This window comes from Tachysurus vachellii, chromosome 19 (genome assembly GCF_030014155.1).
Source record: "Tachysurus vachellii isolate PV-2020 chromosome 19, HZAU_Pvac_v1, whole genome shotgun sequence".
NCBI classification, from domain to species: domain Eukaryota; kingdom Metazoa; phylum Chordata; class Actinopteri; order Siluriformes; family Bagridae; genus Tachysurus; species Tachysurus vachellii.
The window spans coordinates 5,773,561-5,792,607 of record NC_083478.1 but is presented as its reverse complement, the minus strand read 5'-3'; the positions used below and the strand labels follow the sequence as shown (position 1 = coordinate 5,792,607).

The window sequence follows — 19,047 nt, the reverse complement described above, 5'->3', positions numbered from 1 at the left end:
TGTTTGTTCACTTCCCTGGCGTTGGTTGTTGTTGGATGTTTGTGTCTATGTTCCTGTTTCCCGTTTACTCAGTGTTCTGCCCTGTTTTGCCTGCCCGTCTTGCCTGTTTCTTGCTTTGGCTTAATAAAAGATTGAGCTGCATTTGGATCCTCACTCGCCTTTGTCTCTGCACGACAGTCAGCATGTTGTAAACAAAAACTGTAAATGCATTGTGCAGCGATCTTTATTTGTCCCCAGAGCTTCATATCCAAATACTTGGTTGCAGCGGACTTGTAGCAGACGTATATCTTTAGTCTCACCGGTTGCCCTGTCAACATTTCTGGCAAAGTTTCTTAAAAAAATTGTATCTGTTTGAAATACATGTATTAAATCTGAATGACATATTTCCACTATAACAAAAAAACTTAAAATTAAGAGAAACACTTGGAAGGTCCTTCACAATGAGGGTCAAATAGATCAATAAAAATACATATTGATTAAACACTGCATTAGACAATACATAGGCACAAATACGGTTTTCAGAATAAGGAACATTTTAGGGTTTAGCAATGCTTGAATATCGTATCAATAATCATTGTTATTGACTGACTATGTGTTGTTTTTTATTACACACATGGTTTCAGTGTATTCTTTGCTAGCCATGGGGTTTCTGAGACTTTTAGCAGAGAATTGATTTACATATTCAAGCATCACAGGAGCAAACATTTTCATGGTTATGCATGGGTGATGAGCCTGCATGTCTATAGATAAAACAAGCTCCTAGGTCAGTTAAAGTGCAATAACTCCTGAGAAAGTAACTCTTATTACTGTACACATCACCTCTGCATACCATTGCACTCTGGTTCACTTTATATTCAGAACTTCATTTCATGAAATGGCCCAACACAGTCACACCTTGCTGAAAAATATCCCTGGAGATAATTTTATCTCCATGGCAACAGCAGACACAGTGCAGAGATTCAGGTGAAACTCCTCCACTAGATCTCTCTCCATTTTGGCTTTACATTTTGTTTGTCAGCTCAAAGACCACACAGCATTATACACAGCATTAAGCACAGCATTGACAGGCCAAGACTCTGGAGTTTTTACGAACATACAGAGCTGATACGTTATGGAACATAGGCTGATTTCATATTAGCACAAAAAAGGAGCTTTTGTAAGCAACAGCTTACCAGTCTAAGCGAGTATGGCTATTTAACTAATCTAGCTTTCTATCTATATAGGTCATTTGCCTTTGTTTAGATAAAAAAGCCAATGCCAATTAGCAAATATCCCTAAAACACTTTTTGAAATATTTTCAATTTATCCTTATAAGTTCATTTACAAAACAATTTTTGTCCTCCATGTTCTTTTTCTGACTTGTCCCTCAACCTGTCACCCAAATGGTGTTTGAAAAAAATACCAAATGAGCAAATGAGCTAAAGCCTAATCTCATGTAACATCATGGTCTTGGATTTGTTACAGTAGTTGTAACATTAACATTATTAATAATATTAATTCCTTTTAGCAAACTTAATAATGTCTTAGTTCTGAATAGGATTTTAGCAGTAATGTGGCCTATACAATCATCTGCATAGACAATATATTTATAATATATATTTAGCTAGCCTGAATTTGCAAGGTGTGTATGTGTGAGGCCACCATATGCCAAGGTAACTCTCGCTAATCGACACAAAGGGAACGGAACAGCTCACTTACATCCACAATGAAGAAGTCCAGCCAGCACCAGGCGTTAGTGAAATACTTCACAAAACCGTAGGCCACCCATTTTAGCAGCATCTCCAGGATGAAAATGTAGGTGAACACCTTGTCGGCATACTCCAAGATGATCCGAATAGTCTTCCTCTGCTCGATGTATACGTCTTCAAAAGCCTGTATGAAGAGTATGAAGAGCACAAGACAGATCTCTTTAGATTTCAGGTTCTGAGACATCCATAAAACAAGCTAGTTCTCCATCATAACTCAGAGAACTATTGAATGTTCTATCTCTGACTGTTAGAAACCTCTGACACTTAAGAATCCTTGCAAAACTGTTGAATATCCCCACACACTAAACTACACCTTGCAAACAAACTAGAGCCAGAACTGGTCTAGAAATTCAACCAACACCTTCTGATCCAATGTAATTAAGAAATTTTACAGTACAGTCCTCTCTATACAGACGGAGAAGATTTTGTTCACTGCTATAAAATGCTAACACGTTACTTGTAAAACTAATTATCCAAGCAGTTTTGTGAGAAAAATGCAGGATTAGCAAGTGTTCTGTAATTCTTTTAAAACAAAAGCAACGTCAGCTTCCAAAAAGGCTCGAGTAAGACCTGGCTTCTGAATTGCATTAGTTTCTAATTTGGGCTTCATTATTGGCGCACAGGGGAAGAGCCTTGCTAGAAACAGAAATAGAACCCCTGTCTGATGAATGGTACAGTCCATTAATCACATGGCAGAGAAGAGAAGTGTGTTTCAGGCTCCATTGCTCTGAAGCTAGTGAGTGAACTTCAGCTCACGTTATAGTGTCTGCATAATTACACCATTTTACACTGAGACTAAAGCTAAAAAAATGTGGAGCTGGAAAAGCTGTGGTTGTAGGACTGGGTGTCTAAGTTCACACCGAGCTGTACGTTTATTCAGTCTACTGGTTGTAGTACAGAATAAACTGGTGCTCAGTGTGTGTATATATATATGTGTGTGTGTGTGAACTCACCAAGGCTCCACTACTCAGCAGAATCATGAAGATGATGAGAGTTTCAAACCAGTTGTGCTCCACAATAAGATAGCAGGTCTTGCGGAGGTACCACCAGCTCTTTCCCCAGCCCTCAGTGATGGACACATCACAGCACTTGTAGCGTGCGATACAAGCTGCAAATCACAACCATTCCCTTAATCACCAAAAAAAAAATCTTCATAGGAAAATAACAAGCAAATCTTTTAGTATGATGAGGTTATTGGCTAAAACAAACAAACAAACAAACAAACAAACAAACAAATAAATAAAATCTACATTTACAAGCAAACATTTTGAAAGTTTAAAATGTTAGTCATAATGTTTATCAAACAAAAATTTTTTTTTATATACTCCATTTATACTACATTTATTAGTCAATAAACTGATGATGTTTTATCGTTTATACAGTATATTAAATTTTATATATACAACCAATATATTACTATGTGTTTGTGTATTTTTAAGTGATACCTTCAGTCCAGCATGCCTCTGGGTCGACATACTCCTCTAACGCCTCCACCACCACGGCCTCCTCCACCTCCGGCTTAATATCTATAGTGCTGCCTTCTGACGAGCTGCTGTCATCCAGCTAACACAAACAAACAGATTAAGGTCAAACTTTCAAAGAAAAAAACCTTTACTAATCACACACCAAACAATAGTGTAACTAGTTCACAAACCTATTTTCATTGTCAAATGTATCCGAATGTTTGTTTTTTAAGAATCTTCAAATTCCATCTTTTCTTGATGTATATATTCGACATACTGTATAAGCCTGTTCTGTATGCTACAAACTCTCAATATCTTAATCTCCAGGAAACTGACATTCAGTAGCAAGTGGTAGTAGTATGTTCCATTTTGGTCACTACCTTCAGTGCAATAATTTATAAGTTTATTTATAGTTTCTAATGTTTGTATTGCAGCTATTTATAATTTTTATGCTAATTTGCATCTCCCTACTTCCTTAGTAATTTCTAGTTATATAATAATAATGAACTTAAACATTAGGCACATATTTAAGTTCATTGTAGTAACAATAACATTGTTGATATTTATTTATTACTGCAAATTTTTTATCCATTTTCTGTATTTTTTGTAGTTACCTCATGCTCCTCAACATTTAATCACAGTACGCCTTATCTTAGACTCACCCCGTCTTTGCTGCCCTCAGCCTCTGACTCGCTGCTGAAGTCCTCTGTGTTCAGGTTTTCAAAGTCAGACTCTCCTGCCGCGATGGGCACACACACGGTCAGATTGGGGTTGTGGATGAAGGACATGTGGTCATCATCAATCATGTACTTGCCCACACTGCTGCCAATGCCGCTGGTGGTACCATTGGCATCTTTCTGGTAGTCTATATCACGGTTGAGGTCCGTATGGTTAGCAATGCAGTTCAGTTTCTTGTCGTAGAGCTCATCCAGAGGCTTGGCCTCATCCACCGCCTTCCTTCGGAGGATAGCTCGCACTAACTGCCGAACATTGACTTTTGTCCACGCTATACCTTTCTTGATACGGTTAACAGAGATCTGCAGGTTGTTCATCTCTCCGTCATCGTCCGTGGCTGCCAGGTTGTCTGCACTGAATGAGCTCAGCAGCAAGGCAAGGAACAGATTCAGCACCTGAAGAGCCACAAAGGACACAATTCTAGCCCCGATACCACATTCAGCATTTAATACCTATCCAAACACATATTCAGTAAATAAAACTCTGCATGTTTATCATGAAGAACAGCTTAGCAGCTAAATTGGAGTCTTTTTAACTAAACATTTAAATGAATGTTACAGTGTAGCAGCTCGTTAGACTAAATCGGAACGCTTACCACTAAGTTTCCGATGACCATAACCATCATAAACACGATGAGACACATGGCCTGACCCGCCACCTCCATGCAGTCCCACATTGTCTCGATCCACTCCCCACACAGCACACGGAACACGATCAGGAACGAGTGGAAGAAGTCGTGCATGTGCCAACGAGGCAGCGTACAGGTTACACTAATCTTACACACGCAGTCCCGGTAGTTCTTCCCAAACAGCTGCATGCCCACCACGGCAAAGATGAACACAATGATGGCCAGGACCAGAGTCAGGTTCCCAAGAGCGCCCACTGAGTTCCCAATGATCTTTATCAGCATGTTCAAAGTTGGCCATGACTTAGCCAGCTTAAACACTCGCAGCTGAGGGTTGTGCATGAAACAACAAACAAGATTGAAAGGAAGAATGAAATTCAAGGAGGAAAAGCTTGTGGATTTCTTTTAAAAGCAAAATACCATCATTGTGCTTTCAGATCAAGCTGAAATCAAATGAGGCTTTCAGAGCTACAGAGGTTAATGAATTGTGGTCAGGACTTTTATAATCCTAACACACAATAAAGTGATGGATGAGTGTTTACCAATCTAAATGATCTGAGCACAGACAAGCCTTCCACATTAGCCAGTCCAAGTTCCATCAAGCTCAGGCTCACGATAAACCCGTCAAAGATGTTCCAGCCCTCCTGAAAGTAGTAGTACGGATCCATTGCAACCAGTTTGGCCACCATTTCAGCAGTGAATATTCCAGTGAATACCTGGAAAAAACACAGCAGTTATAGAACCTTGTTTAAAAATCCTAAAATAAAAAAGGATAATATCTAGCACCAGCTTCATTATGTAGTATTGGCTTAAACATACTGGAGCTTTTTTTTTGTCAGAGGTAAATCCAGAGGTCTCACACTGAAAGCCAGCAATGTCCTGACTAGTTTTATATCTGACTTGTAGCCATAAAATTATTAATTTGTTTAAACTTATTGAAAATGCATTTACATTGGTTTCTATTAAACCAGCAAAAGAATTAAGTGAGGGGGGGGGGGGGGGGAACTAGAGAGACTGGTGAGCTGTTCCAAACTGAAGTGACTTTTTCCAGCAATTGTAACTATGTAAAGTATCTATCTATCTATCTATCTATCTATCTATCTATCTGTCTGTCTGTCTGTCTGTCTGTCTGTCTGTCTGTCTGTCTGTCTGTCTATTAATCAGTTTATCTGTTCATACTCAATTTTATATCATCACGATTCAGCGTTCCACTCTAATTGAGAGACTTTCATGTGCTATTAGAGAATGTGTTGCTGTCTAACCCTCAGCATCATCATCTCAGTCAAAGCATGCTGCCATTTTAACAATAATGCATGAACATTATCACAAGCACTTTCACTTATCATGCCTTTTTTGATAGACAGCTAAGCTCCTCCTACTATTCTGAAACACAATGCAAGCTTCAGGCTTTCAGTCAGCTATTAGTATCATTCCTAATGAAGTGTAATCATCCGAGGCTTTTTACTCAGCACATATTAGCAAAGAGGGTGCAGTGAAGTAATCAGAGGACGCTGTGACATCGGTAATAAATCTTCCTGCCCTAGTAGGCTGTAGGAGGCCTGAGCTTGGCCAGGATGTATGAGTCACACTTCCTCTATTCTGGAACAACGTGATCGAAGTCATCAGTAACCTCCAAACAGCTGTGCACCGACAGCAACCGAAACCTAACATCAGGTTTCTAGCCTGAGAGAAGCTAACGTGAATAATTAACATCAGCATCACATCAACACGATAATAACTTCATCAGACATCAAATAAACCGCCTTCAGTTTCAGGCGGTTTTAAAATATATGATTAATTTTGTCAGTGGACCTGAAATTTATAAATATATCATTTATCCTGATCAGATGACTGTGAGTTTAAATCCAAAAGAACCTTAAAGCAACTCCCTTAATCTACATCTATTCGACTGCATCCTGTCTCTGTTGTAATATATACATATACTATAAATATATAAACACATTATACAGTATCTTATCCTATTAATAGTCATGACCTTTGTCTTACACCGGCTACCACAGCATGGATTCATTACCTACAGCATATCAATCCCAGTAATGCTGTTCAAATCACACACACGTCCTGAAGTGACAAAGTGTGATCAATACAATACAACGTGTGTGAGCTGTAAATAATCAGACACACATGAGCACACAGGCAGAGACAAAAGGAGCTAGCAAGAGAGAGAGAGAGATTAAAAAAGATAGACAAAGACAAGCCAGTCTTACGCTTCCAATAATAAGCCCCTGTTTCTGAGCTATACGTCGCTTTACTCAACGAGATGGAAGCAGGATCCTGAGCTGATTTTAATATTAGGTACCATTATAGAGCTGCTCATCGATCAGGCAGCATGAAATATTAATGCAGGCCTACCATCGCCTCAGTCTATAGCAATGTCTCTCAATCAGACTACAGGCAGGGAGGAGCAGACGTGCAAGTGTGTGTGTCTGTGTGTGTGTGAGGGGCGGAGAGAGAAAGAGAGAGAGAGAGAGAGAGAGAGAGAGAGAGAGAGAGAGTTGCAGAAAGACAATGATACAGAGAGAGATAGTAGAAACAGAGAGATACAGAAAAAGATAGAAATACAGAGAGAGGAAGTAATGCAGAAAAAATAATGTAACACTGCTTTGCTCCAATAACTTTTATTCCCACCCTGTCCCTTCCCCTTCACACCTTCCCGTTGTGTTCTTAGCTGTAGTGTGCAGCCCTTTGAATCCTTGTTCACTCATTTGCTATCAGACTGTTTGGCCCATTTACTTTATCTGCTAAATGTCACATGATGCCTTGTAGAGATGTCTTGTATGGCAAAGACTTGTACTTTTAAACATATTTTCTGCTCATTGTTTTTCTGCTCAACTTTTTCTTTTTTTCTAATTTTCTATTTTTCAAGGGATGCAAACATTTTCCCTTTTCCATTAGTCTCACTATAGTTAAAAAAGTTGGATTCTCCTCACCAGGTTGCCCACAGTCAAGACGTGCTCGAATTGTTCCGACATCGGGTAGTGCTCCATGGCCATGAACAGTGTGTTGAGAACGATGCATATAGTAATAGCCAAGTCTACAAAGGGGTCCATCACGATCAGGTTGACAATTTCCTTGACCTTCAGCCACATGGGGCTGCATTCCCAGATAAGGAAGGTGTTAGCGAACTTGTACCAGCATGGTGGGCACTTTCTCTGCGATTCCTCCAGTTCTTTAAACCAAACAGATCAGATGTAAAATCAGATTCTTAATAATCTGGTGTGTCATATTAAGTATAAATTTTTAATCACCCTAAATTTTATAAAAGTTATTTGTCTAAATATAGTGTCTAGTGTATAGTGTCTAAATCAGGTGCCATGTAGTATAGTTATCTTTGCAATGAAGCTAGTATGAGCTTGAATGTAGCATGTAAATCTTGCAATGAAGCTAGTATGAGCTTGACTGTACATTGCAAATCTGGCAATGAAGCTAGTATGAGCTTGAATGTAGCATTTAAATCTTGCAATGAAGCTAGTATGAGCTTGAATGTAGCATGTAAATCTGGCAATGAAGCTAGTATGAGCTTGAATGTAGCATTTTTTAATCTTGCAATGAAGATAGTATGAGCTTGAATGTAGCATGTAAATCTGGCAATGAAACTAGTATGAGCTTGACTGTAGCATGTAAATCTGGCAATGAAGCTAGTATGAGCTTGAATGTAGTATGTAAATCTGGCAATGAAGCTAGTATGAGCTTGAATGTAGCATGTAAATATGGCAATGATGCTAGCATGCGCTTGAATGTAGCATTTAAATCTGGCAGCCATACATGTCCACAAAGACAAACTGTAAAGTGACTTTTTACTAGTACATGTGAATGTAGTGTAAGAGAACAAACAAAATAAGCAAGGCTACCCTCTACTAATGTATTGGTGACACTCATGACGCTGTTCGCTCGCTCTTTGTGCCCAAAAGAAGCATTGAGTTGGTCCATAGAAACCATTAAAGAGCCTGAGAGTTTCTTCTTGATCTCAATGTCAGTTGTTGGCTGTCAAGAGGAAGAAAAGCATTGAGGTTAAATTGAAAGCATTCAGAAACCACAGTCTGAAGTACATCACAGAAGCAGAGGAAAGAGATTGTCACTATCAGAAAAATCAGTCAGAAATACAGTTAAGTGCAAAAACATGTAGGCTTTAACAGGGAGAAACGGAGAGCTAGAGATATTTGATTTTGCTTTTTACACAGACTCTTCACAATGACGCACAGCCTTGTCTGGAAGCTGCACCCGAAGCCTGGTAAATCACCAGTTAATTAAATCAGTCCACTAAAGCACAATTTGGCTTTACTCTCTTCCCCATCTCAGAAGCCTGCGTATTATTGCACCATCTAGGATGCCGGAGGGGCAGCAGTTAGCGTGCATCAGCATGCACTCAGCTCATAGTCATAAGAGTCAGAGAGGGAAAAAATTATAGAGACCATAATCCATCAGTCCGTTTTCATGCTGCATTTAGATACACAAGGGCTCTCAAAGATTCGTAAGAACGGCAAACTGTCATGCTAGCTACAGTCAGGAGCGGCAGAAGATTGTCCATTCAGAGTGGGTATTAAAATCATTGATATATATAAAAGAAATGTAAGAAGAAAAAAAAAGAAACTGAAATTATGGAGAGAAAAAGAAGCTCTTTTTATTTTTGTCCCCAGTTCCAAATGAGATGTGAATAAAAGACAGAATGTGTGACAGAATGAGCAGATAATGAGGCTGTGTGACTGATACAGCCTGTCTCTCTTCCTCTGTGTACACACACACACACACACACACACACACACACTCACAATAACAGACAATTATGTGATCTAAAGCCTGATAAAACAGGCAGGATGTGCATTACTGTTCATCTTGGACAAACAGTGGGAATCTCCTAAAACACCACAGTGATGGTTAAAATGGACTAAGTGCTCAGACACATGCAGAAGTGAGATCTTAATGTTCATCTTCCATTAATGCAACTGAAAATGTATTTCAGTTTCACATCTTAAAAGCAATACGCAGGAGATCATCTGAAGATGTACGGAAGGACAGTGAAACGTCTTTACACGTTTACATACTGTACCACCACACGATAAATAAACACACAGGACGAAATAGACGAAGGAGACGACGGAGAAAAATGCAGATGTGGAACAAATGAATGTGTCCAAATGAGGGACAAACGTGAAGACAACAATGCTTAATGAAATATGCATGTTCAGAAAATGTACATTGTTTATTTCTATTAAATGATAAAGATATACTCTGTGCTTCATATAAACCAGGTTGCCAGTTTATTAAAACTGATTTACTAACTAATAAAATGGCAACTCAGTTTTTTTTAAATGCTGCTGGAAATGCATGAAATATTAATTCCATATATTACTGTCAGTTCTTCCAGAAGCAGTTTTTCCTGTGTGTCTATTTGCACCCAGTACATCGATTTATGTCCCTAAATACATTGAAAACATGAGGAAAAGAACTGACACTTCCAACTTTAGCAACATTAACTATGTAGCCAGCTACCTAAACACAGAATAATGATTTTAGTAGCTAAAGCTTGCTAACAAATGGCTTACTAGAATTTTGTATTAACCAGACACAAATACTCCTAATAAACTAGCAAACTAGCAACCAGGGAAGCTAGCAAGCTATGCATTTGAAATGATTACCCATGTTTGCTACCAAGCTAGAGAATTATGTCACTGAAACTGTGCTAGCTGAGAATGTCACTGAAAGTGTGAGATGGATTCACTAACAAGCTAGTACACATTAGCTATAATATAATATACTGTACTGTATAATATAAAGCCAAAGATTTTTTTTCTCATAAATGTAAACCAGTAGCAAATAGCAAACTAGAGCTGGTTAGGCAAACAATTTTAACCAGTAACCAGGTTTATTAAAATGCTAGCCAGCATTAGGTAAGTTCTGAAATCGTTTAATTAAACCTATTTAAGAGAGCTAACATTAGACTGTTGTGTAATTAAAAGCAGGGTCTATATTTGTATAGTGAAATGTAATATCGAGAACAAACTAGTGGGTGGGAATTAGCACCTAAAACTAAACTGGGCACATTCCCATTTTCACCTGGGTGCAAATAGCTTTTGCTATATATGTATTTTATTTATTTTTTTACATTATAATTCTCATTTTCATTCTGGCAAAGTCAACAGCCACAGGCAGATTGCTAACCGAGCTTCAACCCAAAACAAAAAAGGGCAAAAGGAGAGCAAAATCAAAATATTAACCATAAACAAAGTGTCAAATGCAGGAGAAAAAGAAAAAAAACGAGAAAATTAAAAGAAAGCCAAGGATCAGAGAGGAAAGATGTCCGTGCCTATACTGATCTACTCGTAGCTGTCCTTACGCTGTCGTCAGAAGCTGCCTTATCTATTATCACCTCAGGCAGTAGGCGTCCTCCAGGACCAGGCCCGATTAGTGACACGACCCCATTGCAGTCCACCGTGCTGTTGTGTTTTCCGTGGTAGCCGCTGTAGCTGCTGCGGCGGTACGGGCTAAACAGTGAGCTACGTCTCTGATCGCACTCCTCCACCGTACTGTGTTCATCATCCGCAAACTCGTTCTCAGAGCCTGCGTCCCGGCAACGGCCTTTGAAGCTGAAGATGCTGCTCTTGCTGTTGTGGCGTGATAAGAAGGGTGAGCCAGGGATGCTGAGGAGAGACTGAAGTGGAGCGGAAAAAATGTAAATGATCAAGACAGAACACTCTTCCTCTCTCAACCTGGATTGTATGTTGTTTTGGCAGGGTAATCTGGCATGCTTATTCCATCACTGTCATGATTATACTGTCATAGAAGATGTGACAAAAAATTATTTTTGAACAATTATTAAATAAATAGTCTCTTTTTCTAGAAGTTTCTCATAATAGAGAATGCTTTGACTTGGGCTCTGGACTACTGAGGATTGAGGATATTAGAGGATTGAGTTTAAATCCCAGTACTGCTGAGCTCCTGCTACTGTTTGAGCTCCTTGAGATAAAACCCTTAACCTTCATGTGCTCAGCTCAAATGAATTTGCATAAAAACATCTGCCAAGTGAATAAATATACTGTAAATATATAGAAGAATTGCATGCAATTCCACCACAGAGTTCCAACACACACTGACCCTTGGATCCTCTGACTCACCTGGTTCATGATGGAGGACCTGCGGCCTAAGCGGTTATCGGGGAAACGGAACCTCTTCTTGCTGCCATCGTCTGATTCAGATTTAACAAACTTCTCACTGTCCCCTTTTTCCCTGTCCTGCTCCTTCTGCTTCCACTTCTTCTTGCGGTTCCTGCGTTCCTTGGCACTCTTAGAACTGAGTTTGGACATCTCAGAGGAGCTACACGACAGGTTCTCCACTCCATCATCCTCCGCTGCATCCTCCGACACCGTACCTGCTGATGTGGCCATGGCGTTTGCCTGCGACAGTAACCGACTGAGGGATTAGTCAATATGTATGAAAAATATCAACACGTAAAAACACAACAAACCATGACAAATTTACTAATAGTAGTAGTGATAGAACAGGCCTACAGTTCTGGAGAGGACACTATGCAGTAATTTCAGTAACCTGGGCATCCTCTTGCTGTTTCCTAATCTGTTCCATCATGGCTTTGAATTCCTCCTCTTTCCTAGCTGCTTCCTCCATGGTGGCCTGGTTCTGCTCTTCATATGCCATGGCCACCACAGCCAGGATGAGATTGACAAGGTAGAATGAGCCCACAAAGATCACCAGCACAAAAAAGATCATGTAGGTCTTCCCTGCTGCTCGGAGAGTCTGAGAAATGATAAAAATAAATTGTGCAAACAATTTATTACAGTATCAAACATGTTTAGGTGTTTGGTACAAATCCTAAGTAGTATATAGTCACGTGGTTATTAAAAAAAATTCTATAATTCTGCCATTTTTCTTTAATTTCCTTTTTTCAGAAAAGAACGTCTGAGTCGCTTTAATAGAAGAGTTTTTAATGGTTAGAGCTGCTAGACCTTGGGAAAGCTTGAGAAGTGAAGAAAAAAGAATCAGCCATGGCAAGCTAATCTAAGCTTCATATACATTTCATATAAATATAAATATTACATGAATTTATCATCAAACCGTTTCCAACCATCTTTCATTCCACTTATCCTAATATTAACAAAAATACAATAAAAAACAAGATGGAGTTTGAGATATTACATAACTTACAAAAAGCATAACGATTGTCTCAGTGTATTATATTACTACATGATACCATATATATATATATATATATATATATATATATATATATATATATATATATATATATATATATATATATATACATATACAGGTTGGATTCATGATACACTTTCAATCTTTTATTAAAAAATAAGACCAGGATTCTTTAATGGGTTTAACTGATCTGTTAAGAATATAAGGAGGACAATTTTCTTTTTCTATTTACAGTTAAGTAACACAGTCGCTATGTCAATAGCAAGAGATATTATTGTGGAAGGTTTAAGACGATCTGCTTTTGATAATGTGGAAATGTCACAAAGTAATGTTATAATGGGATATTATAACGCATGCTTCTCAAATAGCTTGGGTATCTATTTACTCATTCAGCACACACACACACATTCACACACATGCATATATAGAAATATTTGAAAGTATGAAAGACTCTGCAGCTAGTACATGGGCTGTATTAATAAAAGAAATGATGCAACATTTAAGAAATAATTCTGCTAGAGAACTCTGAGCTTTTTGAGATGACTGCTGTGTGGCCATTTACAGTTACAGTCCCATCCACATCAAACCCTCCTAATAAATAAAAGCTTCTTCCCTCTAATAAATAAAGAGCACGAATTATTGAGGTTTTGAGGTGGTTTCTTTTGCATCACGATATCTCAAAAAAATAATCAATTATCAAGTTCAAAGCTGAAATTCCAAACATTGACACACTGTGCACCAAAATGCTGGCCAACAGCCTCTTCATTCAGAGGTGAGGGGGTGTAAATATAGTCCCCTGGTGTACAGGAGGCCGTCGACAAGCATGACATGAAAGTGAGCAAATATTAAAAATGTAGATTCAAAGCTAGGACCAAAAATAGGGTAGGCTTTGTGCTCCCATCTGGAAGACATTTCTCATCAGTCTGCCTGTGCTGTAATCCGAAGGTTAATATTTCATGCCTCTTCCCGGTCGCTACTGTATTCTAAAGTGTTTCAGCCATTACAGAGCAGCCTACAATGTTCCACTCAGAACCACAGCTAAACACGCAAAGCTACAGCAGCTCTGTCTCATTTCTACATATAATCAAATTTAGAGCGTTTCACAGAACTGGTTAAGGAGTATTACATTCACTCTCAGGGTCGAGGAAGGAAAGTGATGTCATGTGTTGTTTGACCGGCGTAGAAATATGCACACAATAAAAAGTGCACAGTTATATTTTATGTCAAAAACTTTTTTAGATTACTTCTATTTTGCATTGTAAGTCGTTAAAAAAACACTTTAGAGCATAGTAATGCTTATTATTATGTTATTATTTATTTTAATATGATGTGGATGTTTGTCATACTAGTCTGTGTGAAGAAGCTCTGACTAAGGAAAAGACAACATTAGAATTAGAGTTAATAAACAAATGTCTGAGGTGAGCTGTTATAGAAAATGAATCAATGCCATCCAACCAATCACGTTCGAGAATACTATATAGCACATATATATATATGGACAAAAATAACTTACCGTGCTTATATTATCACACAGTGAAAACCACAATCGCTCACAATCCTCAGAGAACAGCGTAGTCAGTAAAATATCAGTCTTGTCAAAGCTAAACAATCAAAATGAGCAAATATAATATAAGAATAATTCAAGAAAATATGATGTACGCTTACCAGCATGTACAAGTTCTCCCAAAAGTCCTGAGTCATGAGACGGAAAAGAGCAAGAAATGCCCAGCCGAAGCTGTCAAAGCTGGTGTAGCCGTAGTTTGGATTGCGTCCAGCCTTCATACATGTGTAGCCTTCAGGACAGCGTCTAAACAAAGACACACAAAACATGCGTCAAAGCTACAGGATTCCTTACAGCAGAAAGGCTTTTTTACATACAAAGCAGGACTCCCAGTATATTTGGGTTCATCTCTGGAGCATATTTAATAGTATTTAAGCTGCTATGTTGTGGGAAAGAGACTGCACATAAACTCACCCAGCATCAGAGCCATTCCCACATAACAGAGCGTCCAGGCTGCCAGGGAGTATGTAGAAATTTTCTGGTGACAAACAGAGAAACATTTATTCCTAGTGTTTTCCTCACTGATAACTTTTAGTTTGGGTTTGTTTTTTTTTGGAGTTAAAAATATAATCTTCAAAATAGAGTGGAAAAAGCACAGAAAATTTAGAATGTAGAAAAACAATACATTACTGGTATTGATATTTTGTGTTATTTGGAAGAAATGATTTCAAATTTTATTCCAAAATGGGTTCTATAAAAAAAGGTTTAAATCTGTGCTTGGTTAAGCAAGAAATCAAATAAAAATTGTCTACACTCACATGAAATTTAAGAGAAATTTATTTTATCATGCATTTATTTATGTAAGTCAAAAGTTTTAATATACTCTACATTTTAGCATTTTTTTTCCAGATTTACAATGTTTAGTCTGTTTGTGCTGAACCCTGGTGCAGTTTGTTTAGACAGGTGAGAACAAAGCAAACAGGTTCAGACTATGTGGAGCATCGTGGTCTCAGTCCAGTCCAGTTCTAATCAAACACAATAAGAAAGTGAATAGCTTGTGAAATAAAGCTTTGTGTTCTTTGTGTTTGCAGGATCTTTATGACTTTTATTATTTCTATGCTCTGTGCTCATTATTTCTGTGCACTTGGTAAACATTTCTTTACCTTTGTTCTGTCCTTGCATTTCGGACTAACAAATGAACATGTTTTCTGAACTACATGCCCCTCAGTCTATATATAATATTTAAAATACACATAATTAAATTTGCCAGTTGTAGCAAAAGTATCAATTTTTTCTTTGACTCCGTAATTGGACTAAAATTGTGTGAAAAATAAAAATAATAAATCTAACCGGACGATGATAGAAGTGAATAGTAAAGATATTTTATTAACCCTTTTTATTAGTACATTAGTTTATCGGACATTTTCTATCAGAATAAACTAATGAATTATTCTATTGGCTATATATATATAAACTAGAGAGACATTTTTTCACAGAGGTGCCATTAAATTAAACTAAGTATTCATTTTCAGTTCTAGTCAGTGATATACAAATTTCCTAACATGTTACAAAATACATTTAATTTCCAGCCCTGAATGTCATAAACATTCATTTCTACCCGAAACTTCTCATTTTCTATTCCACTTTGCTCTGAGTCACTTGAAACCCATAATGGTCAAATCTGTGCACTGTTCATGATCAATAATTGTATTTTTTTAACTGGATTCATGAGGCGTCTCTCACTATCATTCATGATGTACGCGTCGAAGTCGAAGGCTTCACTGCCATTGGCCTGGTATAACTCAGTGATGTTGATGGGCCAGATGACACACTTGTGCCGCAGGTTCCCCATGAAGAGCTGCAGGCCGATGAGGGCAAAGACGCTGAGACAGAACACTGTGAGGATCATCACATCCGAGAGCTTCTTCACTGACTGGATCAAGGCGCCAACAATGGTCTTTAGACCTGGATGGTGGTGAAAATGCCCCCACACATTCACACACACACACAGGCAAAGAGAGAGGCACGGAGAAGTTTTGTATGTGTTCAACTGGCAAATGTGGACGAAAGGGGTCTCAAGGCATGAAAGTGAGACAGAAGGTTTTAAAGCGGTCATATACACAGTGCAGCCAATTTCATAAACTCTCTCTTTCTTTCTCTTTCTCTCACAAACACATACACACACAGGGTTATAATTGTCTGTGTTTTTTGAAGTCTACCAACTTTTAAAAGCAAAATCAATTTTTGTGATCATGCCTTGACCTCCTTTATAAGTAGAGAAATAGACCAGATGCACACAAAACTAACATTAAAAAATATATCATATATTATGATCACAACAATACACAGCAAATGTTTAGGAGCCTTCTCTTTCCATCCTCATTCACTATAGAAACTCTGACAAAGACATGAAAAGAGGAGTAAAGCAAAGTGAAGGTGAAAGTTGATCATTTTCAATTACACCTCCAAATGTTCCACTCCTCTTATACTACAGCAATTAGTCAACAATTACTGTTTTTGCATATAATATTGTACAGTTTATATGTTTTTATAATGACAGTTAATGCTCAAAAAGTTGGTTAGATTCTCATAACTTTTTTATTTACTTTTATTTATCACTCTTATTTTGCTGGTAGCAAAAATAACTCTCTAGCACCTTGTTATGTTACTGAGAAAGGGGCATGTCAAACTCTCATCTGAATAAGCAAAGATTTAAATAAATGCCTCTTCCCACAATTCCTGACCATATCTAAGCCTATACGTTTGTAAATCTGACAAAAATTTTTCAGGTGCATGCGCTACACCCTTATGAATTAGCTGTTACTATAGAAATGACTAATTAAATTAATCAACACTTCCTGGACAATCAGAATCGAGAAATCCACAGCGCTGTGATAAGAGGTTACTTATAAACCCTGATATTGCATGAACACACAATTTAAGCTAAGCAAGGATCCCGGTGTTGTGAAAGTTTCCGTGATCTGTGAGGACACAAAGAGAGGACTCCCATCGATACGTCTGTGACATCCATCCATATTTAAATACTGCAGCACAGCAAGGGGGGCATGACAGAGGGGGAGCTGAGCATGCAGGGAGAGGGATCAAAGCGGAGATTTCATGCAGGACATTTAAACCCTAAGGCTGAATGCATACAGTCCATCAGCGACATCTGATGTAGCACCGGTTGGACTTTTCATCGTTAGAAGTGCAAAGCCCTTTACCCCAAACCTCTTTACCTCACTGAATCAAAAGTCAGCACATTAACATAGTCAACCTCTGGCCCATAATGGAGAACTGAGCACAAGTAACAATTTATCACTACACTCTCCTCGAATCTAAATAAATCTAAATATACTTTCTCAAAGCTGAAAATATTCCTGTTAGCAGGATTAAGATTCCTCTAAATGACCCAGCAGAAGAGGAAAGATTGTTCTGTGGAAATGATTACTGAAGATTATATTATATATTTTATTATTACACTATATTATACTAGCGTTTCCTGCTACTTGCTCATGAAGCAAGAAAAGACACCAGGATTTTTTATATCATTATATTTAAGTAATATGAAAGTATCCAAATTCCTTTACATGGTTTTGTGTTTTGTTTTGTTTTGTTTTGTTTTGTTTTGTTTTAAAGGTTTCATCGTAAATGTGTAGCGGTCTGGGAAAATCCATCAGATGTGCTGTGACTGAATTCTGGCAACAAAAGACAAAGAATCTTAGTTTGTTCTGCCTATAACATACTCTTACACTCCGAATTTAAGAAATTGAATTGTATTTCAGCAAAATGGCAAGGAGATGTTTTTATTTTGTTTTTTTCATTTCATGTTTTTTAAGGATTCAGTTCAACTAAACCTTACCATACATTTAAAAACAAACTGTCTGACCAAAGAAAGTTTAAAAGCTTGCTAGCTGAGTATGATTTCCTCAAACCCTGAACACTTGATGAACGATGACTTTTTTGACCAGCTACGTGCCGTAGTGACCCAGACTATCAGCCTAATCGAATCAGTTTATAATCAGATATACAGTAGACCATCACAATGTTCATGATGCTCCTGAGCTGCAATCAGAATGCAGTCTTTAAGTTTTTCAAGGATTTGCAAATGGAAAAAAAAATATTTGTTGTTCGGACTAAAGCAAAAGAGAAACATATTTCAGATCATTGTTTAGAATATATAGTCAAAAATGACAAAATGTGTTTCCCAGGCCGCTACACAAATAAAATAAACTCAAAATGAAAACAAAATAAATAAATAAAGTTCAGATAAATAAGTCAACCAAGCTCGTTCTGGGCTTATATTATAAAAGCAAGTGTCTTTCTAAGCATCATGCAGCATAAAATATATCCCCAATCTAGGCTTGGCAGTCTCCATAAAAAAGTAAGATAGATTTAGTAGTTAAAGTGCATTGAAATGTAGATACTGATTAATATCTAATATGAAGTGTTACCTCTGCTTGATATGTAACATTTCTATATTTCTTACATCACACAAGACAAAAAAACCCTTATACTGTAGCTCTAGCTTTAAGATGTGTCCTAGATCACATACGTATGCACTATTCTACACCACTCTAAAATAGTGTGAGCAGTGTAGTGTGTTCAACAATTAGAAGTGCACTTTAATGACCTGGAAGATGCACTCATTCAACAGGAAAAAATTAAGTGTGGAATGTTGAACACTTGGTGCAATCAACGCCCTACTGCGATTACATAGATGAAAAGGGGAGGGGCTAACCAGGCACTGATGCTGGATGACAAATCATTTTCAAGATGGCCAAAGACACT

At 37.8% G+C, this 19,047-nt stretch overlaps 1 protein-coding gene across 2 annotated transcripts in view; it reads right to left on the bottom strand.

The window, feature by feature from the left end:
• scn8aa (sodium channel, voltage gated, type VIII, alpha subunit a) overlaps positions 1-19,047 on the bottom strand; it is a 55,358-nt gene that overhangs the window by 17,452 nt on the left and 18,859 nt on the right. Inside the window, exons 7-20 of one of the 2 annotated variants that reach the window (XM_060893595.1) lie at positions 16,003-16,224; positions 14,734-14,797; positions 14,424-14,565; positions 12,135-12,341; positions 11,705-11,983; positions 10,927-11,241; positions 8,444-8,576; positions 7,523-7,761; positions 5,114-5,287; positions 4,542-4,898; positions 3,874-4,341; positions 3,194-3,311; positions 2,702-2,856; positions 1,699-1,872 (exon numbers count right to left, since the gene is read on the bottom strand). In XM_060893595.1, coding sequence (XP_060749578.1) covers positions 1,699-1,872; positions 2,702-2,856; positions 3,194-3,311; positions 3,874-4,341; positions 4,542-4,898; positions 5,114-5,287; positions 7,523-7,761; positions 8,444-8,576; positions 10,927-11,241; positions 11,705-11,983; positions 12,135-12,341; positions 14,424-14,565; positions 14,734-14,797; positions 16,003-16,224 — 3,047 coding nt within the window. The remainder of the gene's footprint in view (positions 1-1,698; positions 1,873-2,701; positions 2,857-3,193; positions 3,312-3,873; positions 4,342-4,541; positions 4,899-5,113; positions 5,288-7,522; positions 7,762-8,443; positions 8,577-10,926; positions 11,242-11,704; positions 11,984-12,134; positions 12,342-14,423; positions 14,566-14,733; positions 14,798-16,002; positions 16,225-19,047) is intronic. The other variant, XM_060893596.1, reaches the window with a different exon arrangement.